Genomic DNA, 18,682 nt, shown 5'->3' with positions numbered 1-18,682 from the left:
TACGATTAATGTATTGAAGTTGTACGGCTATGTTCTGTTTGTAAAGTAGCATTTCCTTACCTATTGTGATCACCTTAAATAGCAGAATACCTGTTCAGTGATCGTGGATCTGGTGTCCTTAGCCTGAGTAAATGCTAACCTGGGTAACTGATTGGGATTAAACTATACTAAAATGGTAGGTCATGTTTAGTGTCTAAACAAAGAAATCCTGGGCATAAAGGAATTGCAGCACAGTCCCAATGCAGAGGTCACAAGTCTCTGGCTCTCATTAACTCCAGCTCAGTTCCTGAACTTGGTGGAAGTTGGATCTCTCTCATGTATGTACTTTCAGAGCCTTGCTAGGCTGTATAAAAGCCTTCAGTACCTGTACACAAGCACAGTGCTGTGTCCAGGAACTAAGTCAAACCTGTTCTGCTGAAAGGTGTCTTGTTATATGCAAAGGGCCAGGAGAAAATGCATGCATTATGTTAATATGTGACAAAAAGAAAGCTCTCCTTAACTTGAGGAGAGATGCCAGGAGCATGCTTGGATGGCAGAAGGGTGTGTAGTCTTGCCATGAACTACTTGTGCTTCGGAATAACTCTGCACCGCGAAGGGATGGAGGGGAAATGGAGCAGAACAGGAGCCACGGGTGTGAAAGGCTAGATGCAGGCTCACTGATCTGGATGCCAGCAATCGTGTACGAATTTCAACTCAGAAAAAGAATTCCTGAGGCTGTTGTTTCTTTGCTGTCTGTGTAGTTCAGAGGCAGACCTGAGGCCCTGGGCTTGCTGAAGAATGGGCAGTAGAAGCCACCTCTGCTACAGCTGAGAAAGGCACGGGTAACGGTGGGGTTCGTTAAAGTACAGCTGGACATTGTGAAAATAAGAACAATAGTAAAATCTGTATACAACGCTGCATTCAAGGTGGAATCTACCCTCAGGAAAAAAATAAGTAAACAAACTTTACGAGTCAGTTAGCCCTTACTAAACTTGGGAAGGAAGGAACGGGCTGAGGAGGGCAATGCTGACGAGTTACCCTCCATGTTCCCTCCCTCCTGAGGGGGCAGCTCGCCCGCCCGCAGGAGCCTTTCCAGCCTGACAGGTGCTGCTGGGAAAGGGCAAAACCAAACAGCTGCAGTGATCTGTTCACGTTTGGCAGCTTTTTAACCCTGCAGCCACTCAGATGGACATTTCCCTATCCCACAGCATTACTTCCCGGGTTAGTCAGGGTTATTTACAATTTCTGTGCACAGCTGCCTTAGCTGTTGTGCACACAAAGGGCTTAAGATGGCAGCCCCAGAAGGCAGTGGTTCCCCTCGGGTTTTATGTGGATGATCAGAAGAGAATAACGCGTTTTGTCGCCCGTTTTTTGTGACGGGGAGGATTGGGGCGGGGGGCTCTGTGCAGCTCCCACCTCAGGGCCCTGCTCCCTGCCGCCCCCCCCGCCTCCATCCCAGGAGGCGCCACAAGATGGCGGCTTGCCGCCCCGCCGGGACTACACCTCCCGGCATGCCCCGCTCGGCGGCCGGAGCGCGGCGCGAAATGGCCGCCGGCCTCCCCCCCCCGCGACTACAACTCCCGGCACGCCCCGCGCCGCCGCCGGCCAACTCGCGGCGGCGGCGGCTCGGGCCCCGCTCGGCTGGGGGCGTGTCCCGCGCGGTCCCGCAGGTAGCGGAAGTGACCTCACATCCGGCGGGGCTGCGGCGCTGGGAGGGGAGCGGGGCGGCGGGGAGGACGCGGCGCGGGGCGGAGCGGGGCAGCGGCGGCGGCTCGGAGCCGGGCGGGCGCACCCGCGGCCTTCCCATCCCTTCCCATCCCCTCACCCTCGGAGCAGGTGAGCGGCGCCGCCCGGGATGCGGCCAACGCGGCGGGGTGTGGGGGGGGGCGCCACCACCGGGGGGAGGCCGCGCGCTCCTCCCCTCCCCTCCCCTCCCTCCCAGCCCCTCACGTCCCATCCCCGTCCCCTCGGCCCCGGCCCCGTCCCGCCGCCTCCTCCCCGTTCGCGGCGCCCCCCGGCGGCGGCCCCATTGTCTGCGGCGTTCATCCGGGTCCTGCCGGGGAGGGGGGGGGGGCGAGGGGGGGAGCGGGGCCTGACGGGTTCCGGCCCCCCCCCCTCAGCGGGGCGGCCCCTTGTGGGCGAACAAAGCCCGCGCGGGGCGGGGGGAGCGGGGCCGGGCCCTGCCTCAGCCCCCGCTCCCCGGCACGCCCCCAACCGGGGAGCTCCCGGTGTATGCACGCCCCCCCCCCCCCGTGCCGTGCTCACAGACACCGCCTTGTTTTTGTTTCCTCAAGGCCTTGGAGCTGGGGCTCGCTGTGCGCAACCGGACCCGCCGACCTGCTGTGCCGGAGTAGGCGTTAGATAAAAGCTGCCTCAGGTTGGTGTTTTGGAAGCTGTGTTTGCAATCCTGACCCCTTTGGGCTCTACCAGGGGGTGGTGCGGGGCTGGCTGCGGGTCCAAACACAGCACAGCCCCTGAGAAACAGCGCTCCGCAGGCCCCAGGCGTTGTGAGCTCTGCGCTGCCTGCAGAACACACGCACTCAGCCCCGAGTTCTGCTGTTATTGCATGGTTAACGCCTGGATTCTGATAGTTCCTTAGACAAAAGCCCTGCTTTTTTCAGCCTTTCCTTGTGCACTTACACTGTTCTTTCTGCATCTTCCCACCCACCCTGTCCCAGGACAGCTCGGGGCTGAGTCTTGCAGCGTTTGGCTGTGGCAGGGCTCTCCATCTTTTCTGTTTCCCAGCACTACTAATGCTGTTTTTTCCTCGTCTTAGTGTCAGGAGCTTTGAGATCCTCTGCTCTCCACCTATTCCCAGATGGAAAATGTATTCCTACTCACGACTTTAATGTCGCCTGCCACTGTGCCTTGTTTTCTCCAACAGCCTTCTCAGATCGTGCCTTTTTGGAAGGCTGAGGTGGCATTTGGCTCTCCTCCTCGGAGCTGCCTGCATCTAATACTAGCGAGCAGATGAGACTGTTCTCATCCTTGTTGAGCACAGAAGGCCAACTGATTCCTATCTTGAAAGGGTGCAGTGGGAAGCTCCACGCAGAGCATTTCATTACGAGTGGCAGAAAATCCAATTACAAGGAGTGCCGTGTCTGGGCACTGGCCTGGGGCTCCCTAGCTGTTAATGCTGGGTGAGCGTTCACACGTTTGCCTATAAAAACAGATCAGCAGGCGTGGGGCCTCAGCAGGTAAACAGCCAGTGTTCAGGCTGAGGCCTTGGGGGCTCACCCTTGAGCAGTAATGGAAAAAGTTGTTTCAGTCCAAAGACAAAATGCTGTGCTTCTTTTCCCCTCTCCGAAACCAAAGGGTTCTTCCTCAGTGTTTAAGAACTGGGAAAACTGGCTGGTGATTTAACAAATGAACCTCTCAGGTCTTTATAACGGGGAGGGGTTTTGTTTGTTTTTTAACCTCTGTGAACGTGTCTGGGTGCAGTGGTTGTGTGCAGGAGCTCCCTGGCATTTGGCCTGAGTACCTTGGGCTGCTCATGCAGCTTCTCACCTCTAGCACACGTTGTTGGTGTGCGTAAAATCCAATGGAATATTAGTATCGAGATGCACCTCACCAAAGAAAAGGTGAAAAGATGTACTAACAAAAAAAATACACAGGCTTTTCAGACTGAGGTTGTTTGTTTGTTTTAGGCCATGCTGTTTGTGAGCCTGTGAGCAGCCGAAGCTGCTTCCAACAGCTCCAGGCTGCAGTTGGGGTGCTGAACGCACCGCACCGTCTTTTCCTGTCTCATGTTAAACACTGCCAGAAATCCTTTGGAAGTTTGTTTTGAGAGAACATCAAAAAGAACTTGTTTGCTGCTGCTGGAATACCCCAGTTTCTGGTCTCATTTGTTGTACTTCCTAGGGAGCTAAACTGACTTCCGTACTCGGGCTTGCCTTTGATTTAAAAACCTCGAGGAGAGCCAAGCAGGCGAGTTCCTTTTTCCTTGTGCTTTTCTTAATTGATCATTTGGATGTGGTGGGTCTCAGCCCTGGTGTTACCAAGAACAAACCGCGGAGTAAATCTTGCCTTAATTCCACAGATATTAGGGCTGATGGCAGCTCCTCTTTCCCTTTGTATTTCAGCACGATAAGCCCTGGCACTGTAACAGTGACGAGGGCTGTACCTCGATAGCTGCTTCCCCCAGTAAATCACTTCTGATATGCAGACAACTAGTTCAGGCGTTGATTTGAGAACAAAATAGAAATAATTTTTCCTCAGTGCTTTGCTGATTGCCCATTTTTAGCACACTGTTTGGTCCTAAGCTGAAAATTGTTACCAGTCCCAGACGGCTGTTACAGAAGGAGCGTGGCTTCATGGCTAGGTCTAGGTGCTGAGCTACCGGGTGAGCCTGTAGGTCATCGTGGTCCCCCTGAAAATATACCAAAAGGCTAGAAAAGCACCCAAGATTAATTATTGTGATTTAATTCTTTCGTGCTGTTGTCAGGACGTTCAGCGCTGCCGTATCAGTATCTAAAAATACTCGGCTTTGGCAGTATTTATAGTCCTGCTGAAGCACGGTGTAGGAAGAACAATAGGATCACCTCGCTGCAGCACAAGTAAGATTTTTCCATACAGAACCTCATGTGTCTCTGAGCTTCAATGCCTTGGGAGCCCGACGGAAAGGCTGCAATATAGTTTGTTTTTATTAAAATAAAAGTCTAAATTTGGGTTTTGTCCTGCTTTTAGTCATGGGTAGGTGGAACAAAACGCGCTTCCCAGCTCTGCCTTGGCTCCCCGAGCTGCGCTGTCACGGGCTGCGGACACGCAGAAACGCTGAGCGCTCTCCGGACGTGACTTGGGCCACGTTAATGAAGTGGGACGAGAGGCAAGCACGTCCTGTCTGCCACTTCCCAGCGCCTTTACCTGAAGCTTCTCAATCAGGGGGCTTTTGCTAATGAAGGAGCTGTAAGAACTTACGCCAAATCGGCTCTGTGAGGAATCAGCACGTGGTGCTTGCTGCCTGTGGGAGCTTGCAAGCTTCCTGGGCAGTGAAACAGCCGTGAAAATTGGTTTGTGCGATCACAGAATCTGTCCTGTAACCAAATTTGGGTGCTCTAAAAGTTGCGCTGGAGTTTCCTGTGCCACGGATACCTGTGGAAGTTCCCCTGAGCAGCGCTGACACCGGGCAGCTGATTCCCAGGGGAGTTGGGTAAAACTCAGATGAAAGCTTGAGAATTATTTTTGGAAAACAAATTTTCCTTTTGTTTCTCGAATGTCACCTTAAATACTCTCTTTCACAAGCATGCGTGATTTCCAAGTTCTCTGACACTTTTATTTGGCCTCGGTGCTTGGCATTTGCTGATTGGGTGAGATTTAATTTGGCAAAGTCCCCTGAATCTGCACACAATGGGCATGGCGCTTCTGGTGCTGCCCCTCGTTCTGGTGCCATTTACACCGTGCTCACGGGGAAGCCACCTGGAGCCCTCGCAGGGAGCTGCAGCCTTCCCCTGGGCTGGGTTTATGCAGAAGCGGGGCGATGAGCGAATCCGCACGTCTTTAATTACCGCCTCTCTTAATTGCAGACCAGATCACAGACGCAGCCATGAAAGATCCAAGTCGCAGCAGCACTAGCCCCAGCATCATCAGCGAAGATGTGATTATCAACGGGCACTCCCACGAAGATGACAATCCCTTTGCGGAGTACATGTGGATGGAGAACGAAGAGGAGTTCAACAGGCAGGCAAGTTGCTCCCCTCCGTGGCTGTCCCGTGCCTGGGGTCCGAGGCTGGGAGTCCTTTAGTGCTGGGGTTTTTAGATGGGGGCAGCAGGCTGGTAGGGTTTTCTCCAGCAATAAATATTTATTTTCTGTAATCTCGGTGAGAAACAGGGGAGGTGCAGAATGTGTAAATGCAGCCATTAACTGCCTCCTGCTGCGGGGAGGAGGAAGCAACGTAGCTGGCGGAGTTTAAGTGGCATTTTGGAAAGGGCTGGGCCTGCCGGGCTGCTGAGCCGCTCCGCTGCTGCGTGTGCAGACACGCCGGGGCTGGGTGCGCTCAGGTGCCTGCCTGCCTCGCCAGCGGGGCTGTTGCTCACAGGGGAGTTGCTGGACAGGGCTGTGGGGTGACGGTCCTGTCCGGGTTGCTCAATGCTCCGTAACTCACAGCTGGGGTTGGCAGCCTGGCTGGGAGGAGGCTTTAAGTTCAGCTTCTCCCTTACAGCTGGGCACAGCTGGAGCCTGGGAGCAGCCCCCCTCTCTGCAGTGCCCTTTTCTCCATCGTTACTTGGTTTTTGCACTCACGTCGCTGCCTTCTCAGTGCTCCACTACAGCACGAGCGCGCTGCGGGCTCTGAGGCAGCACTTGTGGTGTGACTGCAGCCCTCTTCGGGGTGCCAAGCTAATCCCAAATTCAGGCTGCTGACAAAAAGTCCTCTTGTGCATGTGCCAGGATGGCCGCGGCGTCGCTTCCTGTTCGGTGGGGTTTTCCTCCTGGCTGGGATTAGCCCACAGGGTGTGCAGCACCTGGGGAGTGAGCTTCTCAGCTCTGTGTTTGGGGTGCAGGACAGGTGGGGGAGGAGAGGAGAATGGGCACAGGCAGACAGACGCCGTGTGCCGGCCTCTCCTCTTGCTGCTGGAGGCACAGCCCTCAGGGGGAAACCGAGCAAGTTAAACGGGCTGGAGAAGACAAGTGGACAGTGTCCGTTTTGGGACATTTGGGGAATTCAACACCATTTCCTGCTGCTGCTGTTGGAAGCACCTGTAGGGATGCAACCGTGGAACGAAAAACCTGCAGTCAGGCCCCCCTGTGTAACCCTAGCTCATGGCCGTGTGCCCACGGCTTCCTTTTCCCCACGCACAGGATGGAAGATCTGCACGAGGAGGAGGATTGGAGGCTGCTGCCCTCTCTGGGGTGCTTTACCAGGGAAATTAATAAGTCAGTGTCCCAGGTGGGGTTTGAATTGTCTGGACAGTCTCAGAGCAGTCCGAGGCACAGGGGACCAGGATTTTATGAGAATCCTGAACTCTGACACTGCCTTCTGGAATGTTAATTTCCACTTCAGGATTGAGTGCGTTTGATTTCAGAGTAAAGGATGAATAGGTAAACTTGTTTAAGCTTCCACTGAACGAACTTTAAATCTGCTCTGATTTTTTTTTCCCCCTGTGTCTGGCAAGTCATTTGCATCAGCTTTTGTTTCCCTGCTTTCCACCCTGGAGCACCGTGATACAGGACACGGGAAATGTGTCAGCATCAATGCCCTCCGAAGCTCGTTCACTGAACAACCAAACAGAGCTTCCCTTTAATCTTTGCTGTGCGTGTCGGTTCTGCCTCAGTTGATTTATCCTGCTTTTGGGACTGCAGGTCAGCATTCCTAATGACTGCCAACATCGTGTGGAGTTCCTTACAGCTGCGCTGTGTGAACACAACCGTAGGAGATGCTGCCTGTTCCCTGCTCCCAGTGACAGGCAGTCATTTTTCTTCCCCTCAAGAGCCTTGCAGGACACTTCTCTGCGGAGCATGCTGCAGGCTGGATGTGTTGCCCCTGGTTCCTTTCCTCGTGCTTCCAGCGGGCTCAGCCCAGGCTGGCTGGCACAGCTGGCATTTCCCCCTGAATGGGCGTGCTGCTGCCTGTGCTCGTTAACAAGCTCTGTGGTAAGTGTGCAAACTGAACAGCCAGGGCTGCCGCTCCCTTCCAGCTGCGAGTTCCAGAGACAACACACTTTCTGACGTGAAAAAATCAGAGCTGCCTGCCTTCCTGCAGCACGGGCATGGCGTTCTGCCAGGCGTCCCGTGGTGTAGCTAGAAAGAGGGCCGGTTTTAGGTTCAAAAAGCTCGAAGACACGAGTCTTCAATAGCTTTGTTGATGAAGCAGCTTCTTCTTGTTCTGTAGATCGAAGAGGAGTTGTGGGAAGAAGAGTTTATTGAGCGCTGCTTCCAGGAGATGCTGGAAGAAGAGGAGGAGCACGAGTGGTTTATTCCAGCCCGTGATCTCCCACAAACGATGGATCAAATCCAGGACCAGTTCAATGACCTTGTTATCAGTGACAGCTCATCACTGGAGGATCTGGTGGTAAATGCAGTTTCTGATCATTATATTTCCATAACTTCACACCTCTCTTTGTCCAGGGTTGATTTTTCTTGCTGTTAATGGCAGCAGAAAATCCTTTATGTGTGGGCTGGGGACTCTGAAGCCACGTGTGGCTGTGGTGGAGGGAGAAGCATGGAAGGGCTGCGTAAGGTGTGCTTCCTCAGGTGACAGAACCTCTTCCGTGCCTTTCTGCCATACCCCTGGGGTGCCTCTCCTCGGCCATGGCATAAATTCAAGCGGGTTTGGGTATGCATGCTATGTTGTGAAGGGAAGGTGGTGAGTGGAGCGTGCTGGCTGCAAGGTGCCATGGGAGGACTGTAAAAGTTTAATTCAGCATCTGTCAACACTTAGGTAGGTACAAATCATCCTGAGGTCTGATCTGGACCGCACGTACCACAGCAGAACTCTTTAGAGAAGTTCTAAGGAAGAGGGAAGCAGCTAAACTGATTATTTCCCTCTATTCCTGCTGTCTGGCTTCTTAGTCTAGAGCTTAACTGAAAGGAGAGGGCAGTGGGCACATATTTTTCCCTAATGCAGTGCAGAGTTGCTGATGTAGGTAGTACAAGAAGCACAGTCACATCACACACTGCTGTGAGATTCAGATGCAGGCACACCAAGCTTCCCAAGCTTAAGCAGCTTAGAGCCAAGAACATAAAAGCCTAATCCTCCGTTTCTTTTTTAATGGTAAAGAGCTCATTTTGGAGGTGCTGTCTGCCCACCTTGAACTGCAGATCCTTGCAGAGCAGCTGCTTGCCAAGTGGGAGGACAGGGTAGTCACAGACACCGAAATGAAACAGTGCGGTGCTCATACATGTTCAATTCCCAGAAGTGGCTTAAGTTCCTGGAGCAAGTCTCTTCTTGCTTAAATAAGCAAGATCTAAAAGCCTCGTGGCACGTTTAACAGCTTACCTACAGAAAAAGCTGTTTCAGCATTCACTGACGTTGCGGGTCCTGGTGCATGCCTGTGGGTTTCGTGTTTGTTTCCCATTCACTGAGCCCTCCTCTGACTGAAACGGCCAGGTGGTGCTAGTGGAGGATCAGGTACTAGCACAGAGTGGGCTTTTCTCATGAGCATGGAGATTTTAGCAGATGCAGAAACCGTGTTGTGTGCCTGACTGTAACTCTGAATGTTCTCTAAACGTTCCTCATGCCACCCGCCTAGAATTGTGTTCGGTTTGGGAGTGGGGGATGAAAATAACGATTCAACTGGAGTTCTGTTTTTCCCTTCCTCAGGTCAAGAGTAATCTGAATCCAAACGCAAAGGAGTTTGTTCCTGGGGTGAAGTACTTAAATATTTGAGTAGACTGGGCCCTCTTTTGGTGGATGTAGCACAATTTCCACACTGTGAAGCCAGTATTAGAAGATTTAATTGTAAAAGCTCTCTCTTCTTGTCACTGTGTTACACTTATGCATTGCCAAAGTTTTGTTAGTCTTGCATGCTCAATAAAAGTGCTGAGACTGTTATTAAGTAAATCTGTCAAAAGTTTAATGGAAACATAATTGGACCCTGGCTCTCTGCAAAGGAGACAGTGAGGTAGGAAGCACCAGTCAAGTTGAGACAAAGTACCACATTTATAAAACCTTCTGCAGACTCTGTCTTTTTAAATAGGACTTGCAATTTGCTTTGGATGGTCTGTTTTTAACTAAAGATGTGTTAACTGGTGCTAGTTTGCACCTGATAATGCCTTAACTTTAAAACGAAAGCAAGGTTATCTGATTGTTATGCAAATTAGCTAACTTTCCTTTGAACTATCAGTATTGTTACTAATGTTACTTTTTTCCCCTTAAAAAAGAATTCATGCTTCTTTTAAGCAGCGTGAGCTTTAACAGAAATTTTACAGACCTGTACAGAGTCGTAGATCTCAGCTACTGAACTAACATCCAAGTGATCGGAAGGAAGAAATTCCCTTACTTGCAGTGTGTTATCATGTTAGAAATGTTTCACTTCCTAATTATGTTAAAGGACATGTGAGTTTCATCACAATTTCTTCCAAGAACCTGGATACATACATAGCACTGCCTATGTAACTTTTAGCTTACAACTTTATTATAGCTGGATTTAACCGAGAAAACCCTAGCATTAGTGATTTGAGTGGTGCTTTTTTCCCTTGCTTTGTTTAATCATCACTACACAATAGTCTACAGCACAATGACTTTTTTTTTTTTTTTCTTTTAATAAAGCTAGAACAGTTTTGGCTTCTTAAACTTCATATTTGGGTAGGTTAAGCTGCCATACGTGTTCAGTGTGAATAGTGTTTAAGTTGAAAATATTGTAAAAAAATTATATTTTTTCAAAAATATTTAAAAAAATAAATAATAGTAGAAATGATTTGGTGGCTGTCTCATCAATCTGCATCTCACCTGGCATCTCATTCTGCAGGGGGAAGGGATGACGTGCTGCTGCGCATCAGGGACGGTGCCCATAGGGCTGCTTGTGACAGGATAGCCCCAAGTGATCCGAGCTCAAGCTCTGGCTGCTCTTTTCTGTCCTCTGACTGCTCTGCGTGTTTGCCTGGCCATAGTTTCCTTCGTTCTCATCACTGCTAATCCTAGTTCAGCCCCGCTGTTTCTGGCAGCACAGGAAGTCCCAGTTAGCAGCTGATGGCACTATATAAAACTGCTGCCTGACACAGGCTTTCGGAGGCTTTGGCAGGGCAGCTGCTGGAGCCGGGGTGCTCTCGGTGCCTGTTCTCCCTGCACAAACCCCACAGAGCCCCAGGAAGGGCTGAGCGAGCTGCGGGGTGCCCACAGGGGTCAGGTCGCCTCCAGCAGCCCTCAGGTAGGGGTCTGAGCCACTCCCGTGTCACAACGTGCTGCTGTATTTATTTAAGCACTGTTGTTTTTGTAAGCCGTGGGTAAGCCCGATGGAAACATGTCCGAGATCACAGGGTGCTGTAGGACAGGAAGAGCGAGGCGCTGCCTTTGCTCTGCTGTTAGCTTCCTCCATAACCACTTGGCTTTGCTGCCAGTCTCGCTCCAGCTGGAAAATCTGCTCTCCTGAGGAATCCAGTCAGACAACTCCTTTTTCTGCTGCTCCGCGGCATCCAGCACAATTTCTCCCAGCTGCCCTGCTGGGCGTTGCCTCCCATGGCTTTCCCTGCTGGCCTTCCTAGAAGTAACAAACCTACCCCGGTGTTTCTCCTGACTTTGGAAACTGCTTAAACTCGAGCACCTACACGCAGAGGGTCAGGAGGTAGCATCCTGCCATGCTACAGCTGATTTTGGCCAAAGCTGGGGTCCCACCCGAGGAGCCCTGCAGAGCTGGCGGCGTTTGCTTTCCCTGCCCTTGTCCCTGAGCTTCCTCTGGGACTTCTCAGCCCCTGTGCAGTCGGCTCGGGGTGAGGGGCAGCTGAGTGTTTCAGCTGGTTGCTGGCGTGGTGAGAAACAGCCAGGCTTGCTGCGGTTTGTTTTTGTGCTTTGTTTTCATCCCAGGCAACTGCACAATCCAGAAAGGTTTGTTAAAGAGCCGAGCTTACTGCTGGTGTCTGCAGGGATCCTGGAGGCGGCGGGTAGGACAGGGGAGGGTGCCACGGGGCTGCTCTCAGCCAGGAGCTCATCTAATGAGGTGTTTGGAGCGATCCCTTGCTCTCAGCATCAGCCCTGGACTGAAACCGGTGCAGGGGGCTGGCTGCTGCCTTCCAGGAGTCGCTGGGTCCGAATTGTTTGCTGTGCTGTGTCTGGCTGGGGTGGCGTTAACTCCATGGCAGTCCCTGGAGTGCTGAGTCAGGTTTGTGACCCAGACAAGGCTGGCACGCAGCCTCAAGGCTTCCCCTTCTCCTTGCTCAGCCCACACCCACACCTCTTGTGGGCAAGACGCTGGCAGGGGACTCAGGCAGCACAGCTGGCCGAGGGATACAGCACGCCACGTAGCATCGCCCTCAGCCTGAGAACTGGGATGGGACGGGACGGGGAGGTTCTCCCATTGCTCCGAGCCCCTGGGAGGCGGCGACTCATTGCACTTGCATCACTTGGGACTTCGTGTTTGTTTGTTTTTTCTTCTTTTTTGTTTTTTTTTTTCCTACCTCCTTTCCTTCTTCACTTACACTTACTCACTTATTAAACTGCCCTTACTTTCACCTGTGAATTTTCCTTTGCTCTTCATGCTCTGCGTGGGGTGAGAGGGAGGGAGGGAGGGAGCAGCTGTCACGGTGCTCAGCTCCCACCTGGGTCCGTATCCGTGTCTGGGTAGCCCAGTGCTGCCTTCACCTTTGGGTTTTGGGGCTAAACCCCAACCTGAGCCCAGAAGCTGGGCTGGGCCGTCATCGGGAGGCTGTCCTCTGGCACCCTGCGGGATGGTTCCCTCTGAAGCCTTGAAAATGCAGAAGGGACGAGGGAACGGTGCAGGAAACAACAAAAACACCTCTGGGGCAGGTGGGTTTGGATGTTTTTTTAATGCAGAATCTTAAAACAGAGCGGTCTGATTGCTGTACCCAGCACAGACCCAGCTGCACCCACTGCAGCCCTGCTGCAGCCAAGGGCGTGGTGTGAAAATCCTTGGCCCTGGCCGGTCCCAGCACCACTGGTCGGAGCTGACGGGCTTCAGCAAAGCTTGGGACACCCCAAGCCAGTGGGAGGCTGAGCTGGGGCGAGCACACAGGGGCTGCTGGTGCTGAGGCCGGCGCCTGGGGAGCCCCCAGGATGGGCTCTGCACACTAGATTCAGCTAAAGCCAAGCCAGCGCCATCCCCAAAAAGCAACCAAATTCCCCCAGCCCCGCGTTCGGGGAAAGAAGCCTCGGCGGGGGATGCTGGCAGCCCCCCAGCGATGCTGCCGGGTGCGACCCCGGGCTCTCGGCTCGGCTCTTCCCCGCCCCGTGCCCTCCAGCAGCGGGGCCGAGGCGCCGGGTGCCGCTCACACCTTGGTGCAGACGACGAGGCCGTCGGCGCCCTCCTGCGCGCCCTCGGCCGCCGCCGCCGAGTGGCTTTTGCCCGGCCGCCAGCTGAAGCCGGTGAAGAGCGGGCAGATGGGCACGTGGCGCAGCCAGCGGCACCGCCGCACCGCGCCCATCCCGAAGGGGAAGTCGTAGCTCCTCAGGCTGGCCGAGGACGTGCTGTCGGCGTGGGCGCCCGCCTTCCACTGCACCAGTCCCCGCTCCTCGCGCGTCCCTGCGGGCAGCCACAGCCGCCGTGCACCCCGGCACGCCCCCACCGAGCCCCCCGGCTCCCGGCCTGGTTTGCTTTAATTACCCGGGATGGTGTTGTCCAGGATGAAGGCGAGGGAGCCCCCCACAAACATCTCGGTCGTCAGCAGCACCGTCAGGATCTGGTCCAGCTCGGCGACGCCTGCGGGAGGGCAGGGGCTGAGCGGGCACAGCAGGGAGCAGAGGGGACACCTGGCACGGGGTGACCCAGGCTGATCAAGTGGTGCCTCGAGGTGTCACTGCCCACTGCAAGCTCTCCTCTGCCGCTCTGAGGTTCACTGAGTTTCCAGATTAACTATGTAAATCCTACCTTGCAGCTGTTGTCCCATTTAAGTCATATTTTTTCCCTATAAATGCACTTAATGCTGTGGGTTGGTGAGCAGAACAGGGTCTGACATGAAGACGTACAGTCCAAGAGATTTGCCCTGCTCGCCCTGAGCACCCTCACCCAGGAATGTGCTGGTGGCAAACCAAGAAAAAGGCTTTTAGCCAGGGACAGTACCTGTGTTAATGGCCTTGGGGTTGGAATCCAGGTAGTTGGGCAGCGTCAGCCCGAAAAACATGGAGAAGCCCAGCACGAAGAGGTTGCGGGAGGAATTCATGTCGACAAACTGCAGGTTGGAGAGGCCGACGGCCGTGATCATGCCTGCAAGCAGAGACGTGGCCGCGTCTGCCTTCGGGGCGCGCTGCTGGGCCTGGCACAGCTCGCTCCGACCCAGCTGCCGCCTTCGGCACAGCTCAGATCTCGTCCGTGGCTTCGCGTCCCTCGGGATCCTCGGTCAAAGCTGGGCTGGCGCACGCAGTGCCCAGGTCCCCAGGGAAATGTCCCGACACCAGTTTAGTGGCGCTTCGGGCGGTGCGGTTACCGAACAGCGTGCAGAACATCCCGCCCAGGATGGGGTCTGGCAGCGATGCGAACAGCGCTGTGAACTTGCCGATGGTCCCCAGGACGATCATGATCCCGGCGCCGTACTGGATCACCCTCCTGCTCCCCACCTGCCCAGGGACAGGGGCAGCGCGTGGCCGCGGCTGTCCCCGCGCCCAGCCGGGGACCCGTGCGGGGTGCGGGCGGTACCTTGGTGATGCCCAGCACCCCGATGTTGGGGCTGGAGGAGGTGGAGCCGTTGCCGGTTCCCAGCAGCCCCGCGATGATGCAGGAGATGCCCTCAGTGAAAATGCCCCTGGGGGATGAACGGGAGGGGACATCCCTTGGGGTGGGTGGTGGGGATGCACCCAGAGGTTCCGGGACGAGGAGGAGGAGGCCCGGTACCAGCGGGGAACCAGGGCACAAAGTGACCAAGGGAGCCAGGCGCAGGCAGAAGGCAGCTGCTGGGGCGCAGAGCAGTGTCCCTGTCCCCATCCCCGTCCCCATGGCGCTGGCTGTACCTGTTGATGGCGTGCACCGGGGGAGCGGGCGCCCCCGCCAGCCGCGCGCAGGAGTAGTAATCCCCGATGGACTCGATGATGCCGGCCAGCGTGGCGCTGAACATGCCCAGCACGGCCGCCGAGGTCACCGTGGGCAGCCCCCACTGACCTGCCGAGGGGACACGGCACCGCTCTGGGGACCCGGCACCGCTCCCGGGGGGGACCCCTGGTGCTCCCCGGCCATGCTGTGCCTGCTCCCTGCCCCCTGCCCAGGGTGCGGCCGCGGGGCACCCGCACGTGCTGGCACTCACAGGGGTAGGGGACACGGAACCAGGGTGCCACCGAGAGGATCTCCCCGCGCGCGTCCGTCCTGGCCTTGTAGCCGTACTCCTCGGGGCTGCTGGGGAAGACGCCGGTGCGCGTCAGCAGGTAGCAGAGCAGCCACACCACCATGATGGCCAGGATGATCTGCGGGCAGCGGCCGGGCGTCGCACGGGGATGGGGACACCCCCGGCATCGCTCCCCAAAAGCCCCCCCAGCCCCATCTCGTGCCCCTACTGGGAACATCTTGAAGATCTGCACGCGCAGCAGGACGAAGCCCCGTCCCCAGCGGTATCCGGGCAGGCGGATGGTGACGTTCCTCAGGTACTGGGCGAAGAGGACGATGAGGACGATGGACCTGGGGAGAGCAGTGCTCCCTGAGGGCCACCGGCGCGCCACCGGTGCCACCCACGCGAGGTGGCACGAGGGCCCTAAAAACCTGCCCCCGTTCCCTGTGCCCGTGGCCCTACAGTGCCGCGATGCCCCAGTGCGAGCCGGCCCGCTCGCCGGCGGCCTGGAAGACGGAGAGGCCGATGAGGGCGACGGTGGGGGTGACGGTCAGCGGCCCAATGTAGCTGAGCAGCGCCCCGGGGAGCCCCAGCAGCCCGATCACCACCTCCACCAGGCTGGACACCACGATGGCCCCCTGGATCTGCAGGGGGATGGTGACAGGTGAAGGGGGGGTCCTGGGGGCTCCGGGGTGGGCACTGGGGGGGGGTCCGGGCCGTACCTCTCGCATGCGGGGCTGCCAGATGTGGGAGGTGTTGAGCGGCAGCGTCCAGTTGCCGTAGATCTGCTCTGGGGATGGAGGAGGGGTGAGGTGAGCCCCCGGGGACCCCCAGGAGCCGGTGTCCCCCCCCGGCAGCACCACCCGGCCCTACCTTCAGGCGGGCAGCGCCACTTCTCCAGCGCCAGGATGGACTTGGCGGGGACGAGGAAGGCCAGAGCGCTCGCCTGGAACAGGGGCAGCCTGGGGACCAGAGGGGACGCCTGCACCCAGCGGCACGGGGACGGGGGCCCGGCGGCGGCGGCGGGGCCGTCCCCTACCTGATGCCCACGGTGGTCTGGATGAGGGTGGTGATGCCGACGCAGGTGAAGATGGTGCCGATGAGGTAGCTGACGGTGAGCTGGTCCTTGCCCACGCACAGGCTCTCGGCCAGCAGGAAGGGGACGGCGATGGTGCCGCTGAAGCAGGTCAGGTAATGCTGGGGACATGGCGGGGAGGGGGGGGGGACACGCACTCAGCAGGGACCGGGGGTGCCTTTGGGGGACGTTTGGGGCCGGCACCGTACCTGGAAGCCCAGCAGGATGCAGAGGTACCAGGGGGGCACGTCCTCGATCTTGTAGAGCATGTCGAACTGCTGCCGGGCCGGGGGGGGGACGGCATCCACCGCGGGGCCCTGGCGCAGGGGGGGCACAGCTGAAGGGGCAGCGCTGTCCCCACTGCCAGCCCCGCGGGAGCCCTCGGGGACGGGGACAGAGCCGTGGGGGCTCGGTGCTCACCCTGCCCGTCCCGTGGGGACGCGGGGGGGCAGCAGGGACGCGGGCGAGGGCCGGGCTGGCGTCCTGGCAGGCAGGGAGAGGCAGCAGGCGGGTCAGCGTCCTGCCGGGCGAGCCATGGGAACGGGGCAGTGGCCTCCTGGGGACACTGGGGACGCAGGGACATCGCCCGGACACCCCCGGCAGGGCTGCGGGCCCCCTGCTCCGAGACCTGGCATTGCAGCGGGGGCGTCCCAAGCGCACAAACCCCACTGGGGTCCCCACCGTGCTGGGGGGGCCTGCAGCATCCCACGGGTGCCGGGAAGGTGGCGAGTCCCTGCTGCAGCATCCCACCTTGTCCCCGGTGTGTCCCCCTGGTCCTGGGCTTCACCGACCTCTCTAAACCTCCCCCCCCCAAATCCTTTGCCACCTGCATCTAGCTCACAGCCCCGAGGGGGCTGCTATTTGGGGTGCCACCTCCCCCCTGCCTCCTGCCCCCCGCGGTGCCCCCGGCGATGGGGACGGGGCGAAGGGGGACGGGGACAGAGCCGCAATCACCTGGGGCTGGGGCTGGGGCAGGTCTCCCGAGTGGGTCCCCATCCTGGGCGGCGCAGGGATGTCACCGCGCGGTGTCTTTTATGGCGACGAGGAGGACTTTAGTCCGCGGGTTGTGAAACTGAGGAGCGCAGCGGCAGCAGGGGATGAGCGATTAACTGCTTTAATTAGGGCTGGCACCGCCGTTAGCACCGATTTGGTAAAACATTAGAGCGGGCGGGTTACAGAGTAACGGCCGGGTCGGCGGCACGGGGCACCGGGTGCCACCGGCGATGTCCCCGCGGGCGCGGCGCTGGGATGGGGACAGGGACGAGCGGTGGCGCGGCGTCCCCAGCCTGGTGGTGGCCGGTGACAGTGGGGTGGTGGCCACCTCCCTCGGCGTCCCCGTCGCACGTGTCCTGGCGCTGTGGGTACGAAGTCGGCTCCAAAGGTCGCTGGGGCATTAAGCATTAACTGCGCCCGTGGGCGCGGTGGCGGCACCCCAAGGCCCCGGGGCTGTTCCGGGGGCTACAGCTCGTTCTGCAGCGCCTTGGGGGGGGCCGGGCGCCCCGCTTTGCCCCCTGCTGGGGGGGCGCAGGGCCCCTTCTCGCCGTGGCACAGCAGCTCCCGCAGCGCCGAGGGGCCTCGTCGGTGCGCCCCGTAGAGCTGCTCCTCGCCCTGCTCGCCCACGAAGCTGTGGCACATCTTGGCCAGCCTGCAAGGAGCAGACAGTGTCATGGTGTGGTTTGGTGCTTGTCACCCCCCCGCCGGCCCCCTGCCCCTCACCTGCTGGGCCACGGGCCCCCTGTCATCGCCACGCTCAGGGGCTGCTGGCTCTGCAGCCCCGGCCCCGTCAGCCGCTTCTCCCCGTTCAGCTCCTGCACGCCGTAGCTGCGGGGGGGACACACGTGGGGTTGGGGGGTCTGTACCCGCTGTGGTGGGTGGTCCCGGGCTGCAGGAGCACCCCGTGGCACTTGGAGGGGGCTGGATGCTACTCACAGCTCCCAGCTCTGCGAGCAGCTCCTCTCCAGCACCTCCACGTAGTCGGATTCACGCAGCGCCTTCCTGCCCAGCTTCGCCTCCGCCTTGCTCAGCTGCTCCTCCAGCTGGGGCAGAAAGCGGCTGGTGATGGCAGCCCCCTGTGTGACCCCCCGCTCCCACGTTTCTCCCCCTTTCCCCTCCCTCCTCAGCAGCCAAAAGCGTGCAGCGAGGTGCCTGACACGGCTGCCCCAGCGGGGTTTCGGGGTGCCCACCTGGAAGGCGATGGCGTAGCAGGCGTCGCAGCGCAGGGACTGGGGCATGTGGGGCGAGTGCAGCTCCTCGGCGCTCAGCTGGGGCGCGGGGATGGAGCGGGAGAAGGACGGGGACGGGGGGTCCTCGCACCCATCCCCGGCCCCCGGCCCCAACACCAGGCTCAGGGCCACGCACGCCGCCAGCACGGGGCGCATCCTGCCTGCAGGGGTGGTGAGCGGTGCCGAAAGTGCAGTGGTGGAGGCGCAGGCGTTATAAACCCCGGGGTGCTGGTGCGCGCCCGGTGCACCTGCATCCGGCCGACGTGCCCCGCGCCACCCGCCCGGCCGTGCTGCCAGCTGTCTGTCCATCCCCGGGCTGCCGAGGGGAGCTCTGCATGGGTTACCCCCACCATCTGCCCCCTCTGTTTTTGTTGGTTTTTTTTTGGTTTAATTCAGTCCTGCGATGCCTGTGCCTGTCCTCGTCTCCCCCAAATCCCTCCCAGGGCAGGCTGAACTCTCCAGGGCTGAGGATTTGGGGTCTCACCCCTGGACATGGAAATTCATCCCTGCTGCTGCTCCAGGACTGTGGGATCCACAGCCCCTGCCCCT

General features: G+C 57.9%; 3 protein-coding genes across 3 annotated transcripts; 1 reads left to right on the top strand and 2 right to left on the bottom strand.

Annotated features, from left to right (window-relative positions):
* The first annotated feature begins 1,671 nt into the window (after window positions 1-1,671).
* Window positions 1,672-9,476, top strand: PAIP2 (poly(A) binding protein interacting protein 2). The gene is made up of 5 exons (XM_084535460.1): window positions 1,672-1,815; window positions 2,274-2,356; window positions 5,502-5,659; window positions 7,806-7,985; window positions 9,237-9,476. The coding sequence occupies exons 3-5, from the start codon at window positions 5,522-5,524 to the stop codon at window positions 9,300-9,302; spliced, it is 384 nt and encodes a 127-aa protein (XP_084391586.1). The 5' UTR covers window positions 1,672-1,815; window positions 2,274-2,356; window positions 5,502-5,521; the 3' UTR covers window positions 9,303-9,476.
* A 2,901-nt stretch (window positions 9,477-12,377) lies between these two features.
* On the bottom strand, window positions 12,378-16,938 carry SLC23A1 (solute carrier family 23 member 1). The gene is made up of 15 exons (XM_084535360.1): window positions 16,866-16,938; window positions 16,332-16,394; window positions 16,121-16,228; window positions 15,876-16,033; window positions 15,710-15,798; window positions 15,559-15,626; window positions 15,299-15,480; window positions 15,066-15,186; window positions 14,819-14,975; window positions 14,529-14,676; window positions 14,218-14,323; window positions 14,009-14,138; window positions 13,645-13,788; window positions 13,189-13,284; window positions 12,378-13,107 (listed from the first exon to the last, which is right to left on the bottom strand). The coding sequence occupies exons 1-15, from the start codon at window positions 16,905-16,907 to the stop codon at window positions 12,854-12,856; spliced, it is 1,866 nt and encodes a 621-aa protein (XP_084391486.1). The 5' UTR covers window positions 16,908-16,938; the 3' UTR covers window positions 12,378-12,853.
* A 71-nt stretch (window positions 16,939-17,009) lies between these two features.
* MZB1 (marginal zone B and B1 cell specific protein) lies at window positions 17,010-18,444 on the bottom strand. Its single transcript, XM_084535361.1, has 4 exons — window positions 18,095-18,444; window positions 17,841-17,947; window positions 17,628-17,732; window positions 17,010-17,556 (listed from the first exon to the last, which is right to left on the bottom strand). Exons 1-4 carry the CDS (start codon window positions 18,440-18,442, stop codon window positions 17,370-17,372), a joined length of 747 nt encoding a protein of 248 aa, XP_084391487.1. The 5' UTR covers window positions 18,443-18,444; the 3' UTR covers window positions 17,010-17,369.
* Window positions 18,445-18,682: the final 238 nt, after the last annotated feature.

This window comes from Aythya ferina (assembly GCF_964211825.1).
Source record: "Aythya ferina genome assembly, chromosome: 14".
Taxonomy (NCBI): Eukaryota; Metazoa; Chordata; class Aves; order Anseriformes; family Anatidae; genus Aythya; species Aythya ferina.
Note: the sequence above shows the minus strand (reverse complement) of the source record. Positions and strands in the feature narration are given on the sequence as shown.

Coding starts and splice junctions, on each gene's coding strand:
- PAIP2 (XM_084535460.1), top strand. CDS start 5,522: ATGAAAGATCCAAGTCGCAGCAGCACTAGCCCCAGCATCATCAGCGAA. Junction 5,660..7,805: donor AAGAGGAGTTCAACAGGCAG/GCAAGTTGCTCC, acceptor CTTGTTCTGTAG/ATCGAAGAGGAGTTGTGGGA. Junction 7,986..9,236: donor CATCACTGGAGGATCTGGTG/GTAAATGCAGTT, acceptor TCCCTTCCTCAG/GTCAAGAGTAATCTGAATCC.
- SLC23A1 (XM_084535360.1), bottom strand. CDS start 16,907: ATGGGGACCCACTCGGGAGACCTGCCCCAGCCCCAGCCCCAG. Junction 16,395..16,865: donor TGCCCCAGCCCCAGCCCCAG/GTGATTGCGGCT, acceptor CCTGCCTGCCAG/GACGCCAGCCCGGCCCTCGC. Junction 14,976..15,065: donor AGATCTTCAAGATGTTCCCA/GTAGGGGCACGA, acceptor CGCTGCCCGCAG/ATCATCCTGGCCATCATGGT.
- MZB1 (XM_084535361.1), bottom strand. CDS start 18,442: ATGGACAGACAGCTGGCAGCACGGCCGGGCGGGTGGCGCGGGGCACGT. Junction 17,948..18,094: donor GCTACGCCATCGCCTTCCAG/GTGGGCACCCCG, acceptor TTTCTGCCCCAG/CTGGAGGAGCAGCTGAGCAA. Junction 17,733..17,840: donor TGCTCGCAGAGCTGGGAGCT/GTGAGTAGCATC, acceptor TCCCCCCCGCAG/CTACGGCGTGCAGGAGCTGA.